The sequence below is a fragment of the Oncorhynchus mykiss genome, chromosome 5 (assembly GCF_013265735.2).
Source record: "Oncorhynchus mykiss isolate Arlee chromosome 5, USDA_OmykA_1.1, whole genome shotgun sequence".
Classification (NCBI taxonomy): domain Eukaryota; kingdom Metazoa; phylum Chordata; class Actinopteri; order Salmoniformes; family Salmonidae; genus Oncorhynchus; species Oncorhynchus mykiss.
The window spans coordinates 51,522,992-51,543,983 of record NC_048569.1 but is presented as its reverse complement, the minus strand read 5'-3'; the positions used below and the strand labels follow the sequence as shown (position 1 = coordinate 51,543,983).

General features: G+C 44.1%; 1 protein-coding gene across 1 annotated transcript in view; it reads right to left on the bottom strand.

Annotated features, from left to right (window-relative positions):
* LOC110522961 (arf-GAP with coiled-coil, ANK repeat and PH domain-containing protein 2) overlaps positions 1 to 20,992 on the bottom strand; it is a 123,546-nt gene that overhangs the window by 16,510 nt on the left and 86,044 nt on the right. The window contains 2 exon segments of the mRNA XM_036977765.1: positions 723 to 774; positions 1,754 to 1,866. Coding sequence (XP_036833660.1) covers positions 723 to 774; positions 1,754 to 1,866 — 165 coding nt within the window.

The following is a 20,992-nucleotide window of genomic DNA, read 5'->3' as shown; positions in this document are numbered from 1 at the left end:
GGGAGGCCCCGGTGCACAACTGAGCAAGAGGACAAGTACATTAGTGTCTAGTTCGAGAAACAGACAAGTCCTCAACTGGCAGCTTCATTAAATAGTACCTGCAAAACACCAGTCTCAATGTCAACAGTGAAGAAGTGGCTCCGGGATGCTGGCCTTCAGGCAGAGTTGCAAAGAGAAAGCCATATCTCAGACTGGCCAATAAAAAGATTAAAATGGGCAAAAGGACATTGGACAGAGGAACTCTGCCTAGAAGGCCAGCATCCCGGAGTCGCCTCTTCCCTGTTGACGTTGAGACTGGTACTATTTAATGAATCTACCAGTTGAGGAAATTTCTAAGTGACCCCAAACCCCAAACTTGAACAGTAGTGTATATTTGATGGTGGGTGGTAATCAAATTTATTTATTTCAATCAATCAAATTTATTTATTAAGCCATTTTTACATCAACCGATGTCAAAGTGCTGTACAGAAACCCAGCCTAAAACTCCAACCAGCATGCAATGCAGATGTAGAAGCACGGTGGCTAGGAAAAACACCCTACGAAGGCCAGAACCTAGGAAGAAACCTAGAGAGGAACCAGGCTCTGAGGGGTGGCCAGTCTTCTTCTGGCTGTGCCGGGTGGAGATTATAACAGAACATGGCCCTATTAAGTGCACTACTTTTGACCAGGGCCTATAGGGAATAGGGTGCCATTTGGGACACTGCTGGAGTCATCGGACTTACCTTGAATTTCTTCTGGTAAACTAACTGATTGTTTTGAATGGAGAACCAGCGCCTGAAAGGAGATCACACCAGCAGTCACGGTCACAGGTAAATAAATGGGTGACACAATTTATTGCATTTATCTCAGAGGCTGAAGGTTGACTTCTGAAATGCATGCAAGCATTCCAACTATTCTCAGTAGTCAGAGAAACAAGTTAGTTAAGAAAGTAAATTGAAATGGTTATAGATTTAATTAAATATAAATAAATAGATTATGAAATGGTTTTTAAATCCTGGATTCCTATTCTAGAAAACTATGCTGTTTGTCATGGTTTGACAGAAAATATCGGGGGAAAAGTTGTGTGTGTGGTAATATTTAACTTTGTAACGTTTGAAACCCAATTGTTTTGCCTGAGACAAATAGTTGAGTAGATATTACAAGTTATTCTCAAAAGGCATGGTTCCAGAGACCTCCATCTTGCAGTACAGTGAATGGCTTTGGAGGCTACAGGACAATAAAGAGCTGGAGGTCTACTTGCTAACTCCATGCAGCACACAGAGCCATGCGCCAATCAGGCAGCGCTCCCCGTCGTGTCAGTTGACTACGTCACATGTCACTCACTATTGATCGCCATGGAGACGCCGCCTCAGCAGCTTGAATCCCTCCCTCTCACCATCCCTACCTCCCTCCATCCTTCCCACCTGGCTGACTAGGGCCCTGGGCGGATTCATACTAAACAGAGAATTATCACCTCTCCACCCTAATCACCATACAGTTAGAGGACATAAAGATTACTTCTTCCATGCATGTTCTACATACTGGACATGTATTGTGGAGTTTAGTGCACTGGTGAAGCTGTGCTAGGGGACATATCAGCTTGACCAGAAAGAGACAGGGGGGGGGGGGGAGGTGAAGGGAGAGAGAGCGCGAAAGAGAGAAACGGGGGAGAACGATAAAGAGAGACAAGGGGGAGAAGGAGAGAGAGAAAAAAAGAGGGAATGTCAGAGAATGAGGGAGGAAATAAGAAAGAGCATAATTCCTTGCAGCTGACCTGTTCCATGTCTTGAAGGCATTGCTGGCCCTCTTAAACAGGTAGCCCTCCATTGCGATGCCATTGTCTGCGTCCACATTGTACTCCAGCTTGGTGTCGTCATTCGAGAAGTCCTGCAAGAGAGAGTCAGTCAGGAGGGTCAACAGAAACAGTCTGATCCTGATTCACTGTGGGGGTGGCCAGTTGAGGACGATGAGTGACTCAGTACTCTGTGCCACTGAGCCACACATCTGGGGTCCAGAACAAGGAGGTACCACCTGAGCTAGTTTAATAAGAAATGCCCGTTTTGCTACGGTGGGCGTTAACCCGTTGCACTCGTGGGAATTGGCCTACATGTATAGAACTAAATTGAAATGTCTCTTACATAACAAATATGAAAATGCATCCATGGTAGCAATTGATAGGAAACAGTTTGTTTTTAACCAAAGGTGAGTACACAACAGTTTACCTGACAAGTCTGGATCCAAATATTACACGGTTCACTTTGTGCATTTTACATTTACTGTACTTTTCATAACATTTGCTGATAACGAAATCTTAAAATTCTCTGGATACATTCAGTAGCATGAAAAATGTAGGGGAAGGTGCAGCATAAGACAAAAAAAATTACAAGGGTTTGAGTGAGACGAATAACTGGTGTCTCCAAGTGGCCATAAACCACTTCAAAGTGTGCAGTTTCGAAGCAATTTCAATGCACTTTTATGACAAAGAAATCTTCAACTATGAGGTACTTTTTTGAGCTCTCCGAGCTGTGTCGTTGAGGACCTAGAGCAAGCACACTTGTAGTTATTTATTTTGGAACACAACCCTGCATCCCTGCCATGCACACAATTTCTGTACATTATAAATCATAATCTGGGTAATGTGTGCATGATTTGAAAGCTTGATCTCTTGTCAACATACGATGTTACAGTGTTAGGCTTTCACAAGGTAATTCGGAGAAACAGATCGTAATTTTGGTGTCCATAGAAAGTAGTCATGAGCGGATTCAGGTGCGTGTGATGAAGCAAATGTCCTTCATAGGCTCATTCTGTTCAGAACCCAGGCTATGACGACATGTCATTTTGTAACAAACAGAGATCATAAATATTGACACTGTATATGAGATGAGTTTTATGATTTGGAGATGTGGAGTAGATTGTCATGACGTGGCCCTCTTTGGGTATAGTGAGTGGCTTCCTCCTCTCAATCTCCTACACCCAGGTTCTGTTATCTCAGGTCGTAAATTCCTGGAGGAGACTCTTTCCTCCTGGTCATGCAGAAAGAGACACATAGTGAGAACAAAGGAACTTCTTCGACATCACAGAACTTGAGAACTGAACAATATCCATGTTTTAGAGAATGTGTAAACGGTCGGTGGAGAAGCCAGCTACGACCCGGTCCGTTTTGTTCCATGTTTGTGACCTCATGAAAGTCAATACAGCCACATTACCATAACTCTGTTTATACAGGAGCCGACTTGGAATTCTAAGTTGGATGACAAGTAAAAAATATAAAAATCCCCAGTTGGAGCTCGTTTTTTTTTTCAAGGTCCCTGTTGTCTTGAACGCACCGAACTTTGAGTTCCCAGTTGTTTTGAATGCGGCAATTCCCTAACCCAAGTGTGACGATGGTCCTATGTCCTCCGTCACTTAATCTAAAGACATGCTTATATGAATAACCAGACACAGATGATTTACGGTTGATGAGCACATGTATTTATTTATAATAAAGTGGGTTAGCGATGTCCTACTGATTGTTGCTGATCACCAGTAAAAGAAGAAACATGTAAAAGAGTTTGGAGCACCGGCAACTGGTTTTGCGCCAAAACCTATTTTTGTGCATCTCCCCGTAAACTGTTACTTTCTTATCACGTAGGCTATGCAATGATCAGAAGTTACCTATATAATGTGATCATGTTTAGCAATTGAAACGTTAACCTGTTTGGGATAGGGGGCAGCATTTTCACGTTTGGATGAAAAGCGTGCCCAGAGTAAAATGCCTGCTACTCAGTCCCAGTTGCTAATATATGCATATTATTAGTAGATTTGGCTAGAAAACACTAAAGTTTCTAAAACTGTTTGAATGATGTCTGTGAGTATAACAGAACTCATATGGCAGGCGAAACCCTGAAAAAAATCCAACCAGGAAGTGGGAAATCTGAGGTTTGCAGTTTTTCAACTCTTGGCCTATCGAATACACAGTGTCTATGGGGTCAAATTGCACTTCCTAAGGCTTCCACTAGAAGTCAACAGTCTTTAGAACCTTGTTTGATGCTTCTACTGTGAAGGAGGGGGGAATGAGGGCTCTTTGAGTCAGTGGTCTGGCAGAGAGCCACGAGCTGGCCACGCGCGTTCACCGGAGAGTTAGCTTGAGTTCCATTGCATTTCCGAAGACAAAGGAATTCTCCGGTTGGAACATTATTGAAGATTTATGTTAAAAACATCCTAAAGATTGATTCTATCCTCCGTTTGACATGTTTCTACAGACTGTAACGGAACTTGTTGACTTTGTCTGCTCCTAGTGGTCGTGCGTCATGAATTTGGAGTACTGGGCTAAACGTGCGAACAAAAAGGAGGTATTTGGACATAAAGATGAACTTTATCGAACAAATCAAACATTTATTGTGGACCTGGGATTCCTGGGAGTGCATTCTGATGAAGATCATCAAAGGTAAGTGAATATTTATAATGCTATTTCTGACTTCTGTTGACTCCAACATGGTGGATATCTGTTTGGCTTGATTTGTTGTCTGAGCGAGGTACTCAGATTATTGCATGGTTTGCTTTTTCTGTAAAGTTTTTTTGAAATCTGACACAGCGGTTGCATTAAGGAGAAGTATATATTTAATTCTGTGAATAACACTTGTATCTTGTATCAATGTTTATACTGATGTGGCTCTCTGCAAAATCACTGGATGTTTTGGAAGCAAAACATTACTGAACTTAACGCGCCAATGTAAACAGATTTTTGGATATAAAAATGCACTTTATCGAGCAAAACGTACATGTATTGTGTAACATGAAGTCCTATGAGTGTCATCTAATGAAGATCATCAAAGGTTAGTGATTCATTTTATCTATATTTCTGCTTTTTGTGACTCCTCTCTTTGGCTGGAAAAATGGCTGTGTGTGTTTTTGTGACTCGGCTCTGACCTAACATAATCATATGTTGTGCTTTCGCTGTAAAGCCTTTTTGAAATCAGACAGGATGGCTAGATTAACAAGAAGTTTACCTTTCATTTGGTGTATTGCACTTGTTAATGCAAAATATTTTTGAATTTCGCGCGCTGCCTTTTCAGCGGAATATTGTCGAGGGGTGTCGCTAGCGGCATGACACATGCCGGTCAAATGGGGTGCTTTCGATCGCACAGTTAATGAATAGTGCGGTAGTAGCTTATTCCGGTGAGACAAACATGTTTATATCCCAGATGGTATTTATGCTCTAAAGCAGGGTTTCCAAAACTTGGTCCAGGGTTAGGGGAAAGTCAAGAGGCAAAACGAGCCAGCTACTACATTGAACAAAAATAGAAAAGCAACATGTAAAGTGTTGGTCCCATGTTTCATGAGCTGAAATAAAAGATCCCCAAAATTGTCCACAAAAAGCTTATTTCTCTCAAATTTGGTGCACAGATGTGTTTACATCCCTGTTTGTGAGCCTTTCTCCTTTGCTAAGATAATTCATCCACCTGACAGGTGTGGCATATCGAGAAGTTGATTAATAAGCATGATCATTACACAGGTGCAACTTGTGCTGGGGCCCCCAAAAAAGCCACAATAAAATGTGCCGATTTGTCACAATACAATGTCACAGACGTCTCAAGTTTTGAGTGAGCGTGCATTTGGCATGCTGACTGCAGGAATGTCCACAAGAGGTATTGCCAGTGAATTTAATGTTAATTTCTAAAATAAGGGCAGCTTCCCGGAGTGGCCTCTTCACTGTTGACGTTGAGACTGGTGTTTTGCTGGTACTATTTAATGAAGCTGACAGTTGAGGACTTGTGAGGCGTCTGTTTCTCAAACTAGACACTAAAGTACTTGTCCTCTTGCTCAGTTGTGCACCGGGGCCTCCCACTCCTCTTTCTATTCTGGTTAGAGCCAGTTTGCCCTGTTCTGTAATGGGAGTAGTACACAGTATTGAACAAGATCTTTCTTGGCAATTTCTTGCATAGAAAAGCCTTCCTTTCTCAGAACAAGAATAGACTGTTGAGTTTCAGAAGAAAAGTCTTTGTTTCTATCCATTTTGAGCCTTTAACCTATTGAGTGTTGTTTTTGGCTTAAAAACGTACACATTTGAAACTGCCTATTTCTCAGGCCCAGAAACTAGGATATGCATATAATTGTCAGATTAGGATAGAAAACACTCAAAATATTGTTTGTGAGTATAACAGAACTGATATGAAAATCCTACAAAGAAGTGCTGTTTTTCCTGAAAGCTCTCTGTTCCATTGGATGCCTTGCCTCCATTTAAAGGGATATTTTATATGTGTTGCAAAGGATATCCTTTTCCTACGGCTTCCTCAAGGTGTGAAGAGTCTTTAGACATAGTTTCAGGCTTTTATTTTGAAAAATGAGCGAGAAAGAACCCATCGCGTCAGTGGATGGCTGGATGCCAGCAGAGTTTTTCATGCGCAACTTCCTATGGAAGAAGCTACATTCCGGTTGACATATTATCGATTATATATTGTAAAAACAACCTGAGGATTGATTATAAAAAACATTTGACATCTTTCTACGCACGTTACGGATACTATTTGGAATTTTCGTCTGCGCTTGAGCCTGTGGATTTCTGAACATAACGCGCCAAACAAATGGAGGTATTTTGGATATAAAAATAATCTTTATGGAACAAAAGGAACATTTATTGTGTAACTGGGAGTCTCGTGAGTGCAAACATCAGAAGATCATCAAAGGTAAGCGATTTAATGTATTGCTTTTCTGACTTTCGTGACCAATCTACTTGGCTGCTAGCTGTTTGTAATATTTTGTCTACTGAGAGAGATGTTCTTACATAAACACTTGGTATGCTTTCGCCGAAAAGCTTTATTGAAATCGGAAACGCCAGGTGGATTAACAACAAGCTAAACTGTGTTTTGCTATATTGCACTTGTGATTTCATGAAAATTAAATATTTTTAGTAATTTAATTTGGCGCTCTGCAATTCAGCGGATACCTACCTACCTACCTACCTATCTACCTACCTACCTACCTAGTCAAGGGTTTTTCAAGGGTTTTTCTTTTTATGCCTTGTTAAAAATGAATTTGTAGAATTTATTTTCTTCTTAATGTAGGGTTAGTATACAGAAGATAGCCCTATTTGGTGAAATACCAAGCCCATATTATGGCAAGAACAGCTCAACTATGCAAAGAGAAATGATCATCATGATCACTACATTAAGACATGAAACAGTCAACCCGGAAGATGTCAAGAACTTTGAAAGTTTCTTCAAGTACAGTCACAAAAACCATGATGAAACTGGCTCTCATGAGGACCACCACAGGACAGGAAGACCCAGAAGTTACCTCTGCACCTAAGATTGCAGTCCAAATAAATGCTTCACAGAGTTCAAGTAACAGACATCTCAACTGCTCAGAGGAGACTGTGTGAATCAGACCTCATGGTACCATTGCTACAAAGAAAACACTACTAAAAGACACCAATAAGAAGAAGAGACTTGCTTCGGGCAAGAAACACGAGCAATGGACATTAGACCAGTGGTAATCTGTTGTTTGGTCTGATGAGTCCAAATTTGAGATTTTTGGATCCAAACGCAGTGTCTTTGTGCGACACAGAGCACGTGAATGGATGATCTCTGCATGTGTGGTTCCCACCGTGAAGTATGGAGGATGAGATGTGATGGTATGGGGGTACTTTGCTGGTGACACCGTCAGTGATTTATTTAGAATTCAAGGCACACTTAACCAGCATGGCTACCACAGAATTCTGCAGCGATACGTCATCCCATCTGGTTTGCTCTTAGTGGGACGATCATTTGTTTTTCAACAGGACAATGGCCCAAAACACAGTGATGGAGTGCTGCATCAGATGACCTGGCCTCCACATTCACCCGACCTCAACCTAATTGAGATGGGTTTTTGTAATTTAACCTTTATTTAACTAGGCAAGTCAGTTAAGAACAAATTCTTATTCACAATGACGGCCTACCGGGAAACAGTGGGATAACTAAATTGTCAACTCAAGGATTCGATCCAGCAACCTTTCGGTTACGGACCCAACGCTTTAACCACTAGGCTAACTGCCGCTGTTTGGGATGAGTTGGACCGCAGAGTGAAGGAAAAGCAGTCAAGAGTGCAAAGCTGTCATCAAGGCAAAAATCTAAAATCTAAAATATATTTTGATTTGTTGAACAATTTTTTGGTTACTTCATGATCCCATACGTGTTACTTCATAGTTTTGATGTCTTCACTATTAGAAAATAGCACAACAACAAAAAACTGGAATGAGTGAGTCCAAACCTTTGACTGGTACAGTACATTCATACAGTTGAAGTAGGGAAGTTACCCTTAGCTAACATACCCTTAGCTTGGGAGTCATTAAAACTCGTTTTTCAACCACTCTGTTACGGTGAGTGAATGAGGACCCAAAAGCGAACTAACTTAAACAGAGCTTCTTTAATAACCAAACGTAGGTAGGCTCAGATAGACCGGCAGATTCCGACAGGACAGGACAAGGTTACAGCAAACAGGACGATAGTCTGGTTCAGGCATGAAACACAACAAACAAGAATCCGACAAGGACAGGAACAAAAACAGAGAGAGATATAGGGACCTAATCAGAGGGAAAAAGGGAACAGGTGGGAAACGGGGTGACTGGGTAGTTAGGAGGAGACAAGGCACAGCTGGGGAAAAGAGGGGGAGAAAAGGTAACCTAACAACGACCAGCAGAGGGAGACAGGGTGAAGGGAAAGGACAGAAACACACAACATGACAATACATGACAGTACCCCCCCACTCACCGAGCGCCTCCTGGCGCACTCGAGGAGGAAACCTGGCGGCAACGGAGGAAATCCTCGATCAGCGCACGGTCCAGCACGTCCCGAGAGGGAACCCAACTCCTCTCCTCAGGACCGTACCCCTCCCAATCAACGAGGTACTGGTGACCACGGCCCCGAGGACGCATGTCCAAAATCCTGCGGACCCTGTAGATGGGTGCGCCCTCGACAAGGATGGGGGGGGGGGGGGAAGACGAGCGGGGGCGCGAAGAACGGGCTTAATACAGGAGACATGGAAGACCGGGTGGACGCGACGAAGGTATCGCGGAAGAAGAAGTCGAACTGCGACAGGATTAATGATCCGAGAAATACGGAACGGACCAATGAACCGCGGGGTCAACTTGCGAGAAGCCGTCTTAAGGGGAAGGTTCTGAGTGGAGAGCCAAACTCTCTGACCGCGACAATATCTAGGACTCTTAGTTCTACGCTTATTAGCAGCCCTCACAGTCTGCGTCCTATAACGGCAAAGTGCAGACCTGACCCTCTTCCAGGTGCGCTCGCAACGTTGGACAAAAGCCTGAGCGGAGGGGACGCTGGACTCGGCGAACTGAGATGAGAACAGCGGAGGCTGGTACCCGAGGCTACTCTGAAAAGGAGATAGCCCGGTCGCAGACGAAGGAAGCGAGTTGTGGGCGTATTCTGCCCAGGGGAGCTGTTCTGACCAAGACGCAGGGTTGCGAAAAGAAAGACTGCGTAAGATGCGACCAATAGTCTGATTGGCCCGTTCTGCTTGACCGTTAGACTGGGGGTGAAAGCCGGAAGAGAGACTGACGGAAGCCCCAATCAAACGGCAAAACTCCCTCCAAAATTGAGACGTGAATTGCGGACCTCTGTCCGAAACGACGTCTGACGGAAGGCCATGAATTCTGAAAACATTCTCGATGATGATTTGTGCCGTCTCTTTAGCAGAAGGAAGCTTAGCAAGGGGAATGAAATGAGCCGCCTTAGAGAACCTATCGACAACCGTAAGAATAACAGTCTTCCCCGCTGACGAAGGCAGTCCGGTGACAAAATCTAAGGCGATGTGAGACCACGGTCGAGAGGGAATGGGAAGCGGCCTGAGACGGCCGGCAGGAGGGGAGTTACCGGACTTAGTCTGCGCGCAGACCGAACAAGCAGCCACGAAACGACGCGTGTCATGCTCCCGGGTGGGCCACCAAAAACGCTGGCGAATGGAAGCAAGCGTACCCCGAACGCCAGGGTGGCCGGCTAACTTGGCAGAGTGAGCCCACTGAAGAACGGCCAGACGAGTAGGAACGGGAACGAAAAGAAGGTTCCTAGGACAAGCGCGCGGCGACGGAGTGTGAGTGAGCGCTTGCTTTACCTGCCTCTCAATTCCCCAGACAGTCAACCCGACAACACGCCCCTCAGGGAGAATCCCCTCGGGGTCAGTGGAGGCTACTGAAGAACTGAAGAGACGAGATAAAGCATCAGGCTTGGTGTTCTTAGAGCCCGGACGATAAGAAATCACGAACTCGAAACGAGCGAAAAACAGCGCCCAACGCGCCTGACGCGCATTAAGTCGTTTGGCAGAACGGATGTACTCAAGGTTCCTATGGTCAGTCCAAACGACAAAAGGAACGGTCGCCCCCTCCAACCACTGTCGCCATTCGCCTAGGGCTAACCGGATGGCGAGCAGTTCGCGGTTTCCCACATCATAGTTACGTTCCGACGGGGACAGGCGATGAGAAAAATACGCGCATGGGTGGACCTTGTCGTCAGAGAGGGAGCGCTGAGAAAGAATGGCTCCCACGCCCACCTCTGACGCGTCAACCTCGACAACGAACTGTCTAGAGACGTCAGGTGTAACAAGGATAGGAGCGGATGTAAAACGATTCTTGAGGAGATCAAAAGCTCCCTGGGCGGAAACGGACCACTTAAAGCACGTCTTGACAGAAGTAAGGGCTGTGAGAGGAGCTGCCACCTGACCGAAATTACGGATGAAACGACGATAGAAGTTCGCGAAGCCGAGAAAGCGCTGCAGCTCGACGCGTGACTTAGGGGCGGGCCAATCAATGACAGCTTGAACCTTAGCGGGATCCATCTTAATGCCTTCAGCGGAAATAACAGAACCGAGAAATGTGACGGAGGAGGCATGAAAAGTGCACTTCTCAGCCTTCACAAAAAGACAATTCTCTAAAAGGCGCTGGAGGACACGTCGAACGTGCTGAAGATGAATCTGGAGTGACGGTGAAAAAATCAGGATATCGTCAAGGTAAACGAAAACAAAGATGTTCAGCATGTCTCTCAGGACATCATTGACTAATGCCTGAAAGACAGCTGGAGCGTTAGCGAGGCCGAAAGGAAGAACCCGGTATTCAAAGTGCCCTAACGGAGTGTTAAACGCCGTCTTCCACTCGTCCCCCTCCCTGATGCGCACGAGATGGTAAGCGTTACGAAGGTCCAACTTAGTGAAAAACCTGGCTCCCTGCAGGATCTCGAAGGCTGAGGACATAAGAGGAAGCGGATAACGATTCTTAACTGTTATGTCATTCAGCCCTCGATAATCTATGCAGGGGCGCAGAGACCCGTCCTTCTTCTTGACAAAAAAAACCCCCGCTCCGGCGGGAGAGGAGGAGGGGACTATGGTACCGGCGTCAAGAGCTACAGACAAATAATCCTCGAGAGCCTTACGTTCGGGAGCCGACAGAGAGTATAGTCTACCCCGGGGGGGAGTGGTTCCCGGAAGGAGATCAATACTACAATCATACGACCGGTGTGGAGGAAGAGAGGTGGCCCTGGACCGACTGAACACCGTGCGCAGATCGTGATATTCCTCCGGCACCCCTGTCAAATCACCAGGCTCCTCCTGTGAAGAAGAGACAGAGGAAACAGGAGGGATAGCAGACATTAAACATTTCACATGACAAGAGACGTTCCAGGAGAGGATAGAATTACTAGACCAATTAATGGAAGGATTATGACAAACTAGCCAGGGATGGCCCAAAACAACAGGTGTAAAAGGTGAACGAAAAATCAAAAAATAAATGGTTTCGCTATGATTACCAGAAACAGTGAGGGTTAAAGGTAGCGTCTCACGCTGAATCCTGGGGAGAGGACTACCATCCAGGGCGAACAAGGCCGTGGACTCCCTTAACTGTCTGAGAGGAATGTCATGTTCCCGAGCCCAGGTCTCGTCCATAAAACAGCCCTCGGCCCCAGAGTCTATTAAGGCACTGCAGGAAGCTGACGAACCGGTCCAGCGTAGATGGACCGACAAGGTAGTGCAGGATCTTGAAGGAGAGACAGGAGTAGTAGCGCTCACCAGTAGCCCTCCGCTTACTGATGAGCTCTGGCTTTTACTGGACATGAAGTGACAAAATGGCCAGCAGAACCGCAATAGAGACAGAGGCGGTTGGTGATTCTCCGTTCCCTCTCCTTAGTCGAGATGCGGATACCTCCCAGCTGCATAGGCTCAGCTCCCGAGCCGGCAGAGGAAGATGGTAGTGATGCGGAGAGGGGGGCAACGGAGAACGCGAGCTCCTTTCCACGAGCTCGGTGACGAAGATCAACCCGTCGCTCAATGCGAATAGCGAGTTCAATCAAGGAATCCACGCTGGAAGGAACCTCCCGGGAGAGAATCTCATCCTTTACCTCTGCGCGGAGACCCTCCAGAAGACGAGAGAGCAAAGCCGGCTCGTTCCAGCCACTGGAGGCAGCAAGAGTGCGAAACTCAAAGGGGGAGTCAGTTATGGATCGATTGCCTTGACATAGGGAAGACAGGGCCCTGGAAGCCTCCTCCCCAAAAACAGATCGATCAAAAACCCGTATCATCTCCTCCTTAAAGTCCTGATACTGGTTAGTACACTCAGCCCTTGCCTCCCAGATTGCCGTGCCCCACTCACGAGCCCGTCCAGTAAGGAGAGATATGACGTAGGCGACACGAGCAGTGCTCCTGGCGTAAGTGTTGGGCTGGAGAGAAAACACAATATCACACTGGGTGAGGAACGAGCGGCATTCAGTGGGCTCCCCAGAGTAACACGGCGGGTTATTGATTCTGGGCTCCGGAGATTCGAAAGCCCTGGAAGTGGCCGGTGGATCGAGGCGGAGATGGTGAACCTGTTCTGTGAGGTTGGAGACTTGGGTGGCCAGGGTCTCAACGGCATGTCGAGCAGCAGACAATTCCTGCTCGTGTCTGCCTAGCATCGCTCCCTGGATCTCGACGGCTGAGTGGAGAGGATCCGAAGTCGCTGGGTCCATTCTTGGTCGGATTCTTCTGTTACGGTGAGTGAATGAGGACCCAAAAGCGAACTAACTTAAACAGAGCTTCTTTAATAACCAAACGTAGGTAGGCTCAGATAGACCGGCAGATTCCGACAGGACAGGACAAGGTTACAGCAAACAGGACGATAGTCTGGTTCAGGCATGAAACACAACAAACAAGAATCCGACAAGGACAGGAACAAAAACAGAGAGAGATATAGGGACCTAATCAGAGGGAAAAAGGGAACAGGTGGGAAACGGGGTGACTGGGTAGTTAGGAGGAGACAAGGCACAGCTAGGGAAAAGAGGGGGAGAAATGGTAACCTAACAACGACCAGCAGAGGGAGACAGGGTGAAGGGAAAGGACAGAAACACACAACATGACAATACATGACACACTCCACGCTTGTTAACAAACTATAGTTTTGGCAAGTCGGTTAGGACATCTACTTTGTGCATGACACAAGTCAGTCATTTTTACAACAATTGTTCACAGACAGTTTATTTCAATGTATCAAAATTCTAGTGGGTCAGAAGTTTGCATACACTAAGTTGTGTCTTTAAACAGCTTGGAAAATTCCAGAAAATTGTGTCATGGCATTAGAAGCTTCTGATAGGCTAATTGACATAATTTGAGTCAATTGGAGGTGTACCTGTGGATGTATTTCAAGGTCTACCTTCAAACTCAGTGCCTCTTTGCTTGACATCATGGGAAAATCAAAAGAAATCAGCCAAGACCTCAGAAAATAATTGTAGACCTCCACAAGACCTCCACCATCCTTGGGAGCAATTTCCAAATGCCTGAAGGTACCACGTTCATCTGTACAAACAATAGTACGCAAGTATAAAAACCATGGGACCACACAGCCGTCATACCGCTCAGGAAGAAGACGTGCTCTGTCTGCTAGAGATGAACGTACTCCAGTGCAAAAAGTGCAAATCAATCCCAGAGCAACAGCAAAGGACCTTGTGAAGATGCTGGAGGAAACGGGTACAAAAGTATCTATATCCACAGTCAAACGAGTCCTATAATCAAAATAACCTGAAAGGCCGCTCAGCAAGGAAGAAGCCACTGCTCCAAAACCGCCATAAAAATAGCCAGACTACGGTTTGCAACTGCACATGGGTACAAATATCGTACTGAAGATACAAAAATAGAACTGTTTGGACAAAATGACCATCGTTATGTTTGGAGGAAAATGGTGGAGGCTTGCAAGCCGAAGTACACCATCCCAACCGTGAAGCACGGAGGTGGCAGCATCATGTTAAGGCGGGTGTTTGCTGCAGGAGGGACTGGTGCACTTCACAAAATAGATGGCTTCATAAGGAAGGACTATTATGTGGATATATTGAAGCAACATCTCAAGATATTAGTCAGGAAGTTAAAGCTTGGTCGCAAATGGGTCTTCCAAACGGACAATGACCCCAAGCATACTTCCAAAGTTGTGGCAAAATGGCTTAAGGACAACAAAGTCAAGGTTTTGGAGTGGCCATCCCAAAGCCCTAACCTCTATCCTACAGAAAATATGGGGGCAAAACTGAAAAAGCATGTGCGAGCAAAAAGGCCTTACAGACCTGACTCAGTTACACCAGCTCTGTCAGGAGGAATGGGCCAAAATTCACCCAACTTATTGTGGGAAGATTGTGGAAGGCTACCCAAAATGTTTGACCCAAGTTAAACTATTTTAAAGGCAATGCTAACAAATACTAATTGAGTGTATGTAAACTTCTGACCCACTGGGAATGTGATGAAAAAATAAATAAATCATTCTCTCTACTATTATTCTGACATTTCACATTCTTAAAATAAAGTGGTGATCCTAACTGACCTAAGACAGGCAATTCTTGCTAGGACTAAATGTCAAGAATTGTGAAAAACTGAGTTTAAATGTATTTGGCTAAGGTGTATGTAAACTTCCAACTTCAACTGTATACAGTGCATTTGGAAAGTATTCAGACCCTTTACTCAGTACTTTTTTGAAGCACCTTTGGCAGCGATTACAGCCTCGAGTTTTCTTGGATATGACGCTACAAGCTTGAAGCACCTACACAGGTATTTCCAGGTCTCACCAGAGATGTTCGATCTGGTTCAAGTACAGGCTCTGGATGGACCACTCAAGGACATGTCCTGTAGGAAGGTGAACCTTTGCCCCAGTCTGAGGGCCTGAGCACTCTGGAGCAGGATTTCATTAAGGATCTCTGATCTTTGCTTTGTTCATCTTTTCCTCGATCTTGACTAGTCTCCCAGTCCCTGCCGCAGAAAAACATCCCCACAGCATGATGCTGCCACCACCATGCTTAACCGTAGGGAGGGTGCCAGGTTTCCCCCAGATGTGACACTTTAAAGTCAGGTCAAAAAGTTCAATCTTGGTTTCATCAAACTAGAAAATCTTGTTTCTCATGGTCTGAGAGTCTTAGGTGCCTTTAGGCAAACTCCAAGCTGGCTGTCATGTGCCTTTTACGGAGTGGCTTCCGTCTGGCCACTACCATAATGGCCTGATTGGTGGAGTGCTGAAGAAATGGTTGTCCTTCTGGAAGGTTCTCCCATCTCCACAGAGGAACTCTGGAGCTCTGTCAGTGACCATCAGGTTCTTGGGGACCTCAATGCTGCAGAATGTTTTTGGTAACCTTCCCCAGATCTGTGCCTTGACACAATCCTGTCTCTGAGCTTTACAGACAATTCCTTCGACCTCATGGCTAGGTTTTTGCTCTGACATGTACTGTCAACTGTGGGATCTTATATAGAAAGGTGTGTGCTTTTTCAAATCATGTCCAATCAATTGAATTTACCACAGGTGGATTCCAAGTTATAGAAACATTAAGGATGATCAATGGAAACAGGATGCACATGAGCTCAATTTCGAGTCGCGTAGCAAAGGGTCTGAATACGTATGTAAATAAGGTATATCTGTTTATTTTGAATACATCTGCAAAACATTTTTTTCCTTCTTTTTTTTCGCTTTGTCATTATGGGTCATTATGGGTGTAGACTGCTGAGATTTGCTGTTTTTTTTAATATACATTTTACAATAAGGCTGTTATGTAACAAGATGTGGAAAAAGTAAATGGGTATGAATACTTTCCGAAGGCACTGTACACACACACTGTTCTGTACTCAAGTCATCAGATGTTAATCAAAGAAAGATACTGACAGGGATAGCTACGGCAATCCTTGGATTCAGGAGGCCGGATTATTAAGGGAATAGGGTGACATCACCCTTACTGTCATTTTAATACATCAATGGTAACATGATATTCCCTTACTTAATTTAAATAAGTACTGCCTTTTAACCAACATTGGAAAAGGTGTCTTTGCGGAGGGGCGTGGTTTATATAGCTAGATAGCTACTCGACTATAGGGTTCCAGCAATTATAAAAGTTTACGCTATTCATCTATGGCAAAGACACATATGTCTCCCCTTTCATCCATGTCCATGTAGTTACTGGCTAGCTAGGTCTTCAGCCAGCATGGAACAAAGGGGGGGTTCATTCAAAACTGCTGCTATGAACCGCATCACAAGAGCCAAACGGGAGATGTATAAAAAAAAAATACATAATTGATGTAATTTCCATGTTGCTGGACTTGCTTTGTGTATCACCAAATTTGCTTGAGATGATTATACTGAAACACTGCTCAATGCATCCAAGTTTCTCGACATGAGTTTCAAAGAACTGTCAAAGAACTGTGAGCCAACGAATATAAGTTCCCCGCTCACTCAGCCGGTCTTTTCATACTTCCTGGTAGTTAGTCATGGGAGAAAAAAAATACTTTCTCAATTATTTAGCATTGCTATCCCCCAAAAATATGATGGGTTATATTTTAGTCACTCAAATGGCTATTTTACATGGGAATTAGATTTAAAGGTCCCGAACGGTCAAACAAATAAAAATCAGCAATTACAGGTGCTTGGGACGGTCGCACCCGAGGCCCTCAAGCTAGCTCCCCTTCTGCAGGGGATACAATCATTTTGACCCTTAGATGTTTTTGTATTTATTTGTTATTACTTGTTCAACAAAATCTTTCTCTGAGCAATTGCATAAGTATAAAATAATATACAAATAAAGTATACAATTGCATACAAATACAGTATTTGTATTTATTTTCTAGTCTTTTTTGCACTTGTTTATCAATGGATCCAAAAATTCCAGACCCCACAGTATATAAAAAAATGAATAGGTTTAGGCTATATAAGGCCCATGCATCCGACAGAGAGAAACAATATTTATGATTCGACATTTTGCGCTGCTTTGGTGGAATTCTCTGCCCCGTTACCCTACATTCCTCTCTTGCATTCCGTATACAACATATTTATTGAAATAGGTTATAGCAAATAGGAAAAAGCTAATTACTCAGAATGTCACTTGTGTGCTGCCCTGCTGTGCGAGATTTTGTTCTTTACTGCGGGGCGGCAGGGTAGCCTAGTGCATTGGACTAGTAACCGAAAGGTTGCAAGTTCAAATCCCAGAGCTGACAAGGTACAAAATCTGTCGTTCTGCCCCTGAACAGGCAGAACAGACAGGCACTGTTCCTAGGCCGTCATTGAAAATAAGAATTTGTTCTTAACTGACTTGCCTAGTAAAATAAAGGAAAAATAAATAAAATAAAAAGTTAATAGGCTATCATATCTGTCATATCATTCACCATGAACAATGGCTCTCAATCATCGTCAATAGATGATACTATCGTAATATCACCCAACCCAATCCAAAACAATTTACCCTAGTATGTACACTGTACAGTACACTTAAACTAAGGAATCATTTTGCAATGTAACAGTGTGTAGCCTACTCAAACAGACTATACTCTCTAAGATGTATTTTTAGGCTGTATGTATTATTCAAGGCCTCTGTCCCAGCCCTGGAGAGGAATAAAATAGTTGTTACTCTTGGGCAGGGATAAAAACATGGCATCCCTCTACTTACACACCACTAAACCTGTATCCTGTCCACAATACCCACACACAAAGCCATACAACTGTAAAACAGCCATACAGCCAGGACTCAAGACAGACAAGGGACATAGAATCCAATCCCCAACCGGTCAAAGGACAAGGCAATAATCGACTGTGTGGGCAAAACGTGGACCTGTAAAAAATTTAAAAAAAAATAATGATCTGACAAGATTGGATAGGTGAAAGCATGGGTTGCATCATATATCAATCCATCCATGTCAGATCAGATATTGCTTCAAGGAACGGAGGTAATAAAGGTGTCAAACAGGAAACAAGTAATGACAACAACCAGAGCTCAGAACTCACATGTAAGCAGACGTCAAACCCATGCTTCTTTAGCCTGATCCCAGATCCAATTGGGCTGTCTTGACTGGACCATGAGTGACAAGGAATTGGCAAGACAGCACAAACAGATCTGGGATCAGACCATTGCTTTGTAGTCAGAAGGTAAACCGTGGGAGACATACTTTAGAATGAGAAAACCACATGAATGTACAGCATGACAATGGAATCCCTCATCACTCTAGTTATGCAGGGAAAAGAGGAGGGAGTTGGCGGTTGGGGGTCAATGGAAACCAAATAGCAAATGAAAATCAATTATTACATACGGAGGACCTCCACGCACAAAAGCTGCGTCCATCGGGAAAAGGTTCAACCTCTGTCACCTCCTAAAAGAGTAACACCAGAAGACTGAGAAAGGGCTGAGAAACTGAGAAAGAGAAGACAATTGATTACAATTGGAGATAGTTGAACACACACACACACACACACAAGAGAGCATGACCATGGCGCAGAGCCATATGAAGCTAAAAATAAACATGTTTTGCCCCCATCTTTCAGCGGACTCACCAGATGCCACACATAGTGGAATCTGCTGAAGATCTTCATCTTCATGTCTGTGACAGCAGGTCAGTGTGTTTGTCGGTGTCCCAGTCACCTTGACAATGGCTAGCTAGCAGTAGCTACCTCTGCTGTCCTCCCGCAGCATCTCAAGTGACAGCCCTGTCATACTCGGACTAGCACCCTCTCTCCAAAACAAGCCTCCCCATTACCCTGTGTGTGCGTGTCGGTCCGTTCCTCATCAACACTCGTCACTGCTGCTGGCTGAGTTTGGCACCTCCCCCTTCCGCTGAGGCTGCAGCGGCATGCAAACTCATTGGGATGCGAATGTGTGTGTGTGTAGGTCAATGCTGGCTGGCGCAATGGGTTTAGAATAACAAACCGTACCCCGTGCAGATTAGCTCCAGCATGAAACATTTATACAGCCTCTATTTGAAAGCCATGTACTCTACTTCTCCCAGTGTGTGTATGTATGTAGACTCATGTTCTCCTGCAGCATGCACAAACCACAAAACCAAAATGAACCCTTTCCAGTTCACAATCCACTGCCTTCTCCTCTGAGAAGCAGAAAAGCTAATACTTTGAGCAAAACTTAGAACCCCCCTCCGTCCAATGGGGACAATCTGTAACACGATGGAGCCCTCTAGAAATGTATTAATAATTCACACAGGTAGAAATAAGGCATACTAAGCACACTCTAAAAAACGCAGTCATGAGGAAATGAAATGCACATGAGTCTAGGTGAATATTTCAATTGAGCAATTAGCTTGTATGTTATAGATTCAGCCTATCCCAGCTAGCACAACACATTTTCGTAATGTTCTGCAACGTTGCAATTAGACCGATATCAAACTTGCCTCTCACATTCCCTTTGCAGTAAGGCATAAAGACTAGACTGTCGCAATATGCTGTATCATAAACACATTAAGTGAATGAATGACTGGTATATAACACAACCGCCATGCATGGAATTCAACAGACACGAGCAAACCTGTGACGAGGACTGAGTGGTCTTAACCCGGTCACGTCATGTATGTGTCAATAATATATCATGATTACTTCAGACTATCAACATGCAGAAAGAACAGAAAAAGCACAGAAATACACAGAGGAAAAAGGCTTACCTGCAGAGCAGCCTGGGGAACAGTGGAGAGAGGTGGAAGAAAAAGAGGAGAGGTTAGAACTGCTGATACATAGTGGCAGAAAGAGAAAGAGAGAGGGAGGGAGCGAGACAACATAAAAATAGCATCTAGTAAAGGGGAGGGGGTTGGACAGGGAGGGCGCTGGGATGCAAGACGCACAAGGATGAGCGTAAATTTGCATGGGCTGCGAATGAGAGGGCTCCTGGCTGGAAGTGCTGCTCATGCTGGAGAGCAAGCTGCTGCTTGCCATGTTCCGCTCACACACACAGACAGACATGCACACACTCTCACACAGACACAAAAAAAGGGAGCTGGAAAAAGATTTACATACAGACACAGACTGACAGACATACTAAGAGGCCAGACAGGCATACATACACAGACAACAAATACCAACAAACTCACTCATGTACAAAAACAGGTTCCAGTGAAACTTATCCATTGCGTTTCCTTTTTTTAAATTTGAGATATATGCATTCGAAATGTATTCAGACGCCTTGACGTTATCTACATTTTGTTACGTTACAGACTTTTTCTAAAATCGATTTAATAATTATTTTTCTCAGCAATCTATACACAATACCCCATAATGACAAGCCGAAAACTGTTTTTTTAGAAATGTTTGCAAATGTATAAAAAAATAATAATAAATGAAATACCTTATTTACATAAGTATCAAATCAAATCAAATTTTATTTGTCACATACACATGGTTAGCAGATGTTAATGCGAGTGTAGCGAAATGCTTGTGCTTCTAGTTCCGACAATGCAGTAATAACCAACAAGTAATCTAGCTAACAATTCCAAAACTACTACCTTATAGACACAAGTGTAAGGGGATAAAGAATATGTACATAAAGATATATGAATGAGTGATGGTACAGAGCGGCATAGGCAAGATACAGTAGATGGTATTGAGTGCAGTATATACATATGAGATGAGTATGTAAACAAAGTGGCATAGTTAAAGTGGCTAGTGATACATGTATTACATAAAGATGCAGTAGATGATATAGAGTACAGTATATACATATACATATGAGATGAATAATGTAGGGTATGTAAACATTATATTAGGTAGCATTGTTTAAAGTGGCTAGTGATATATTTT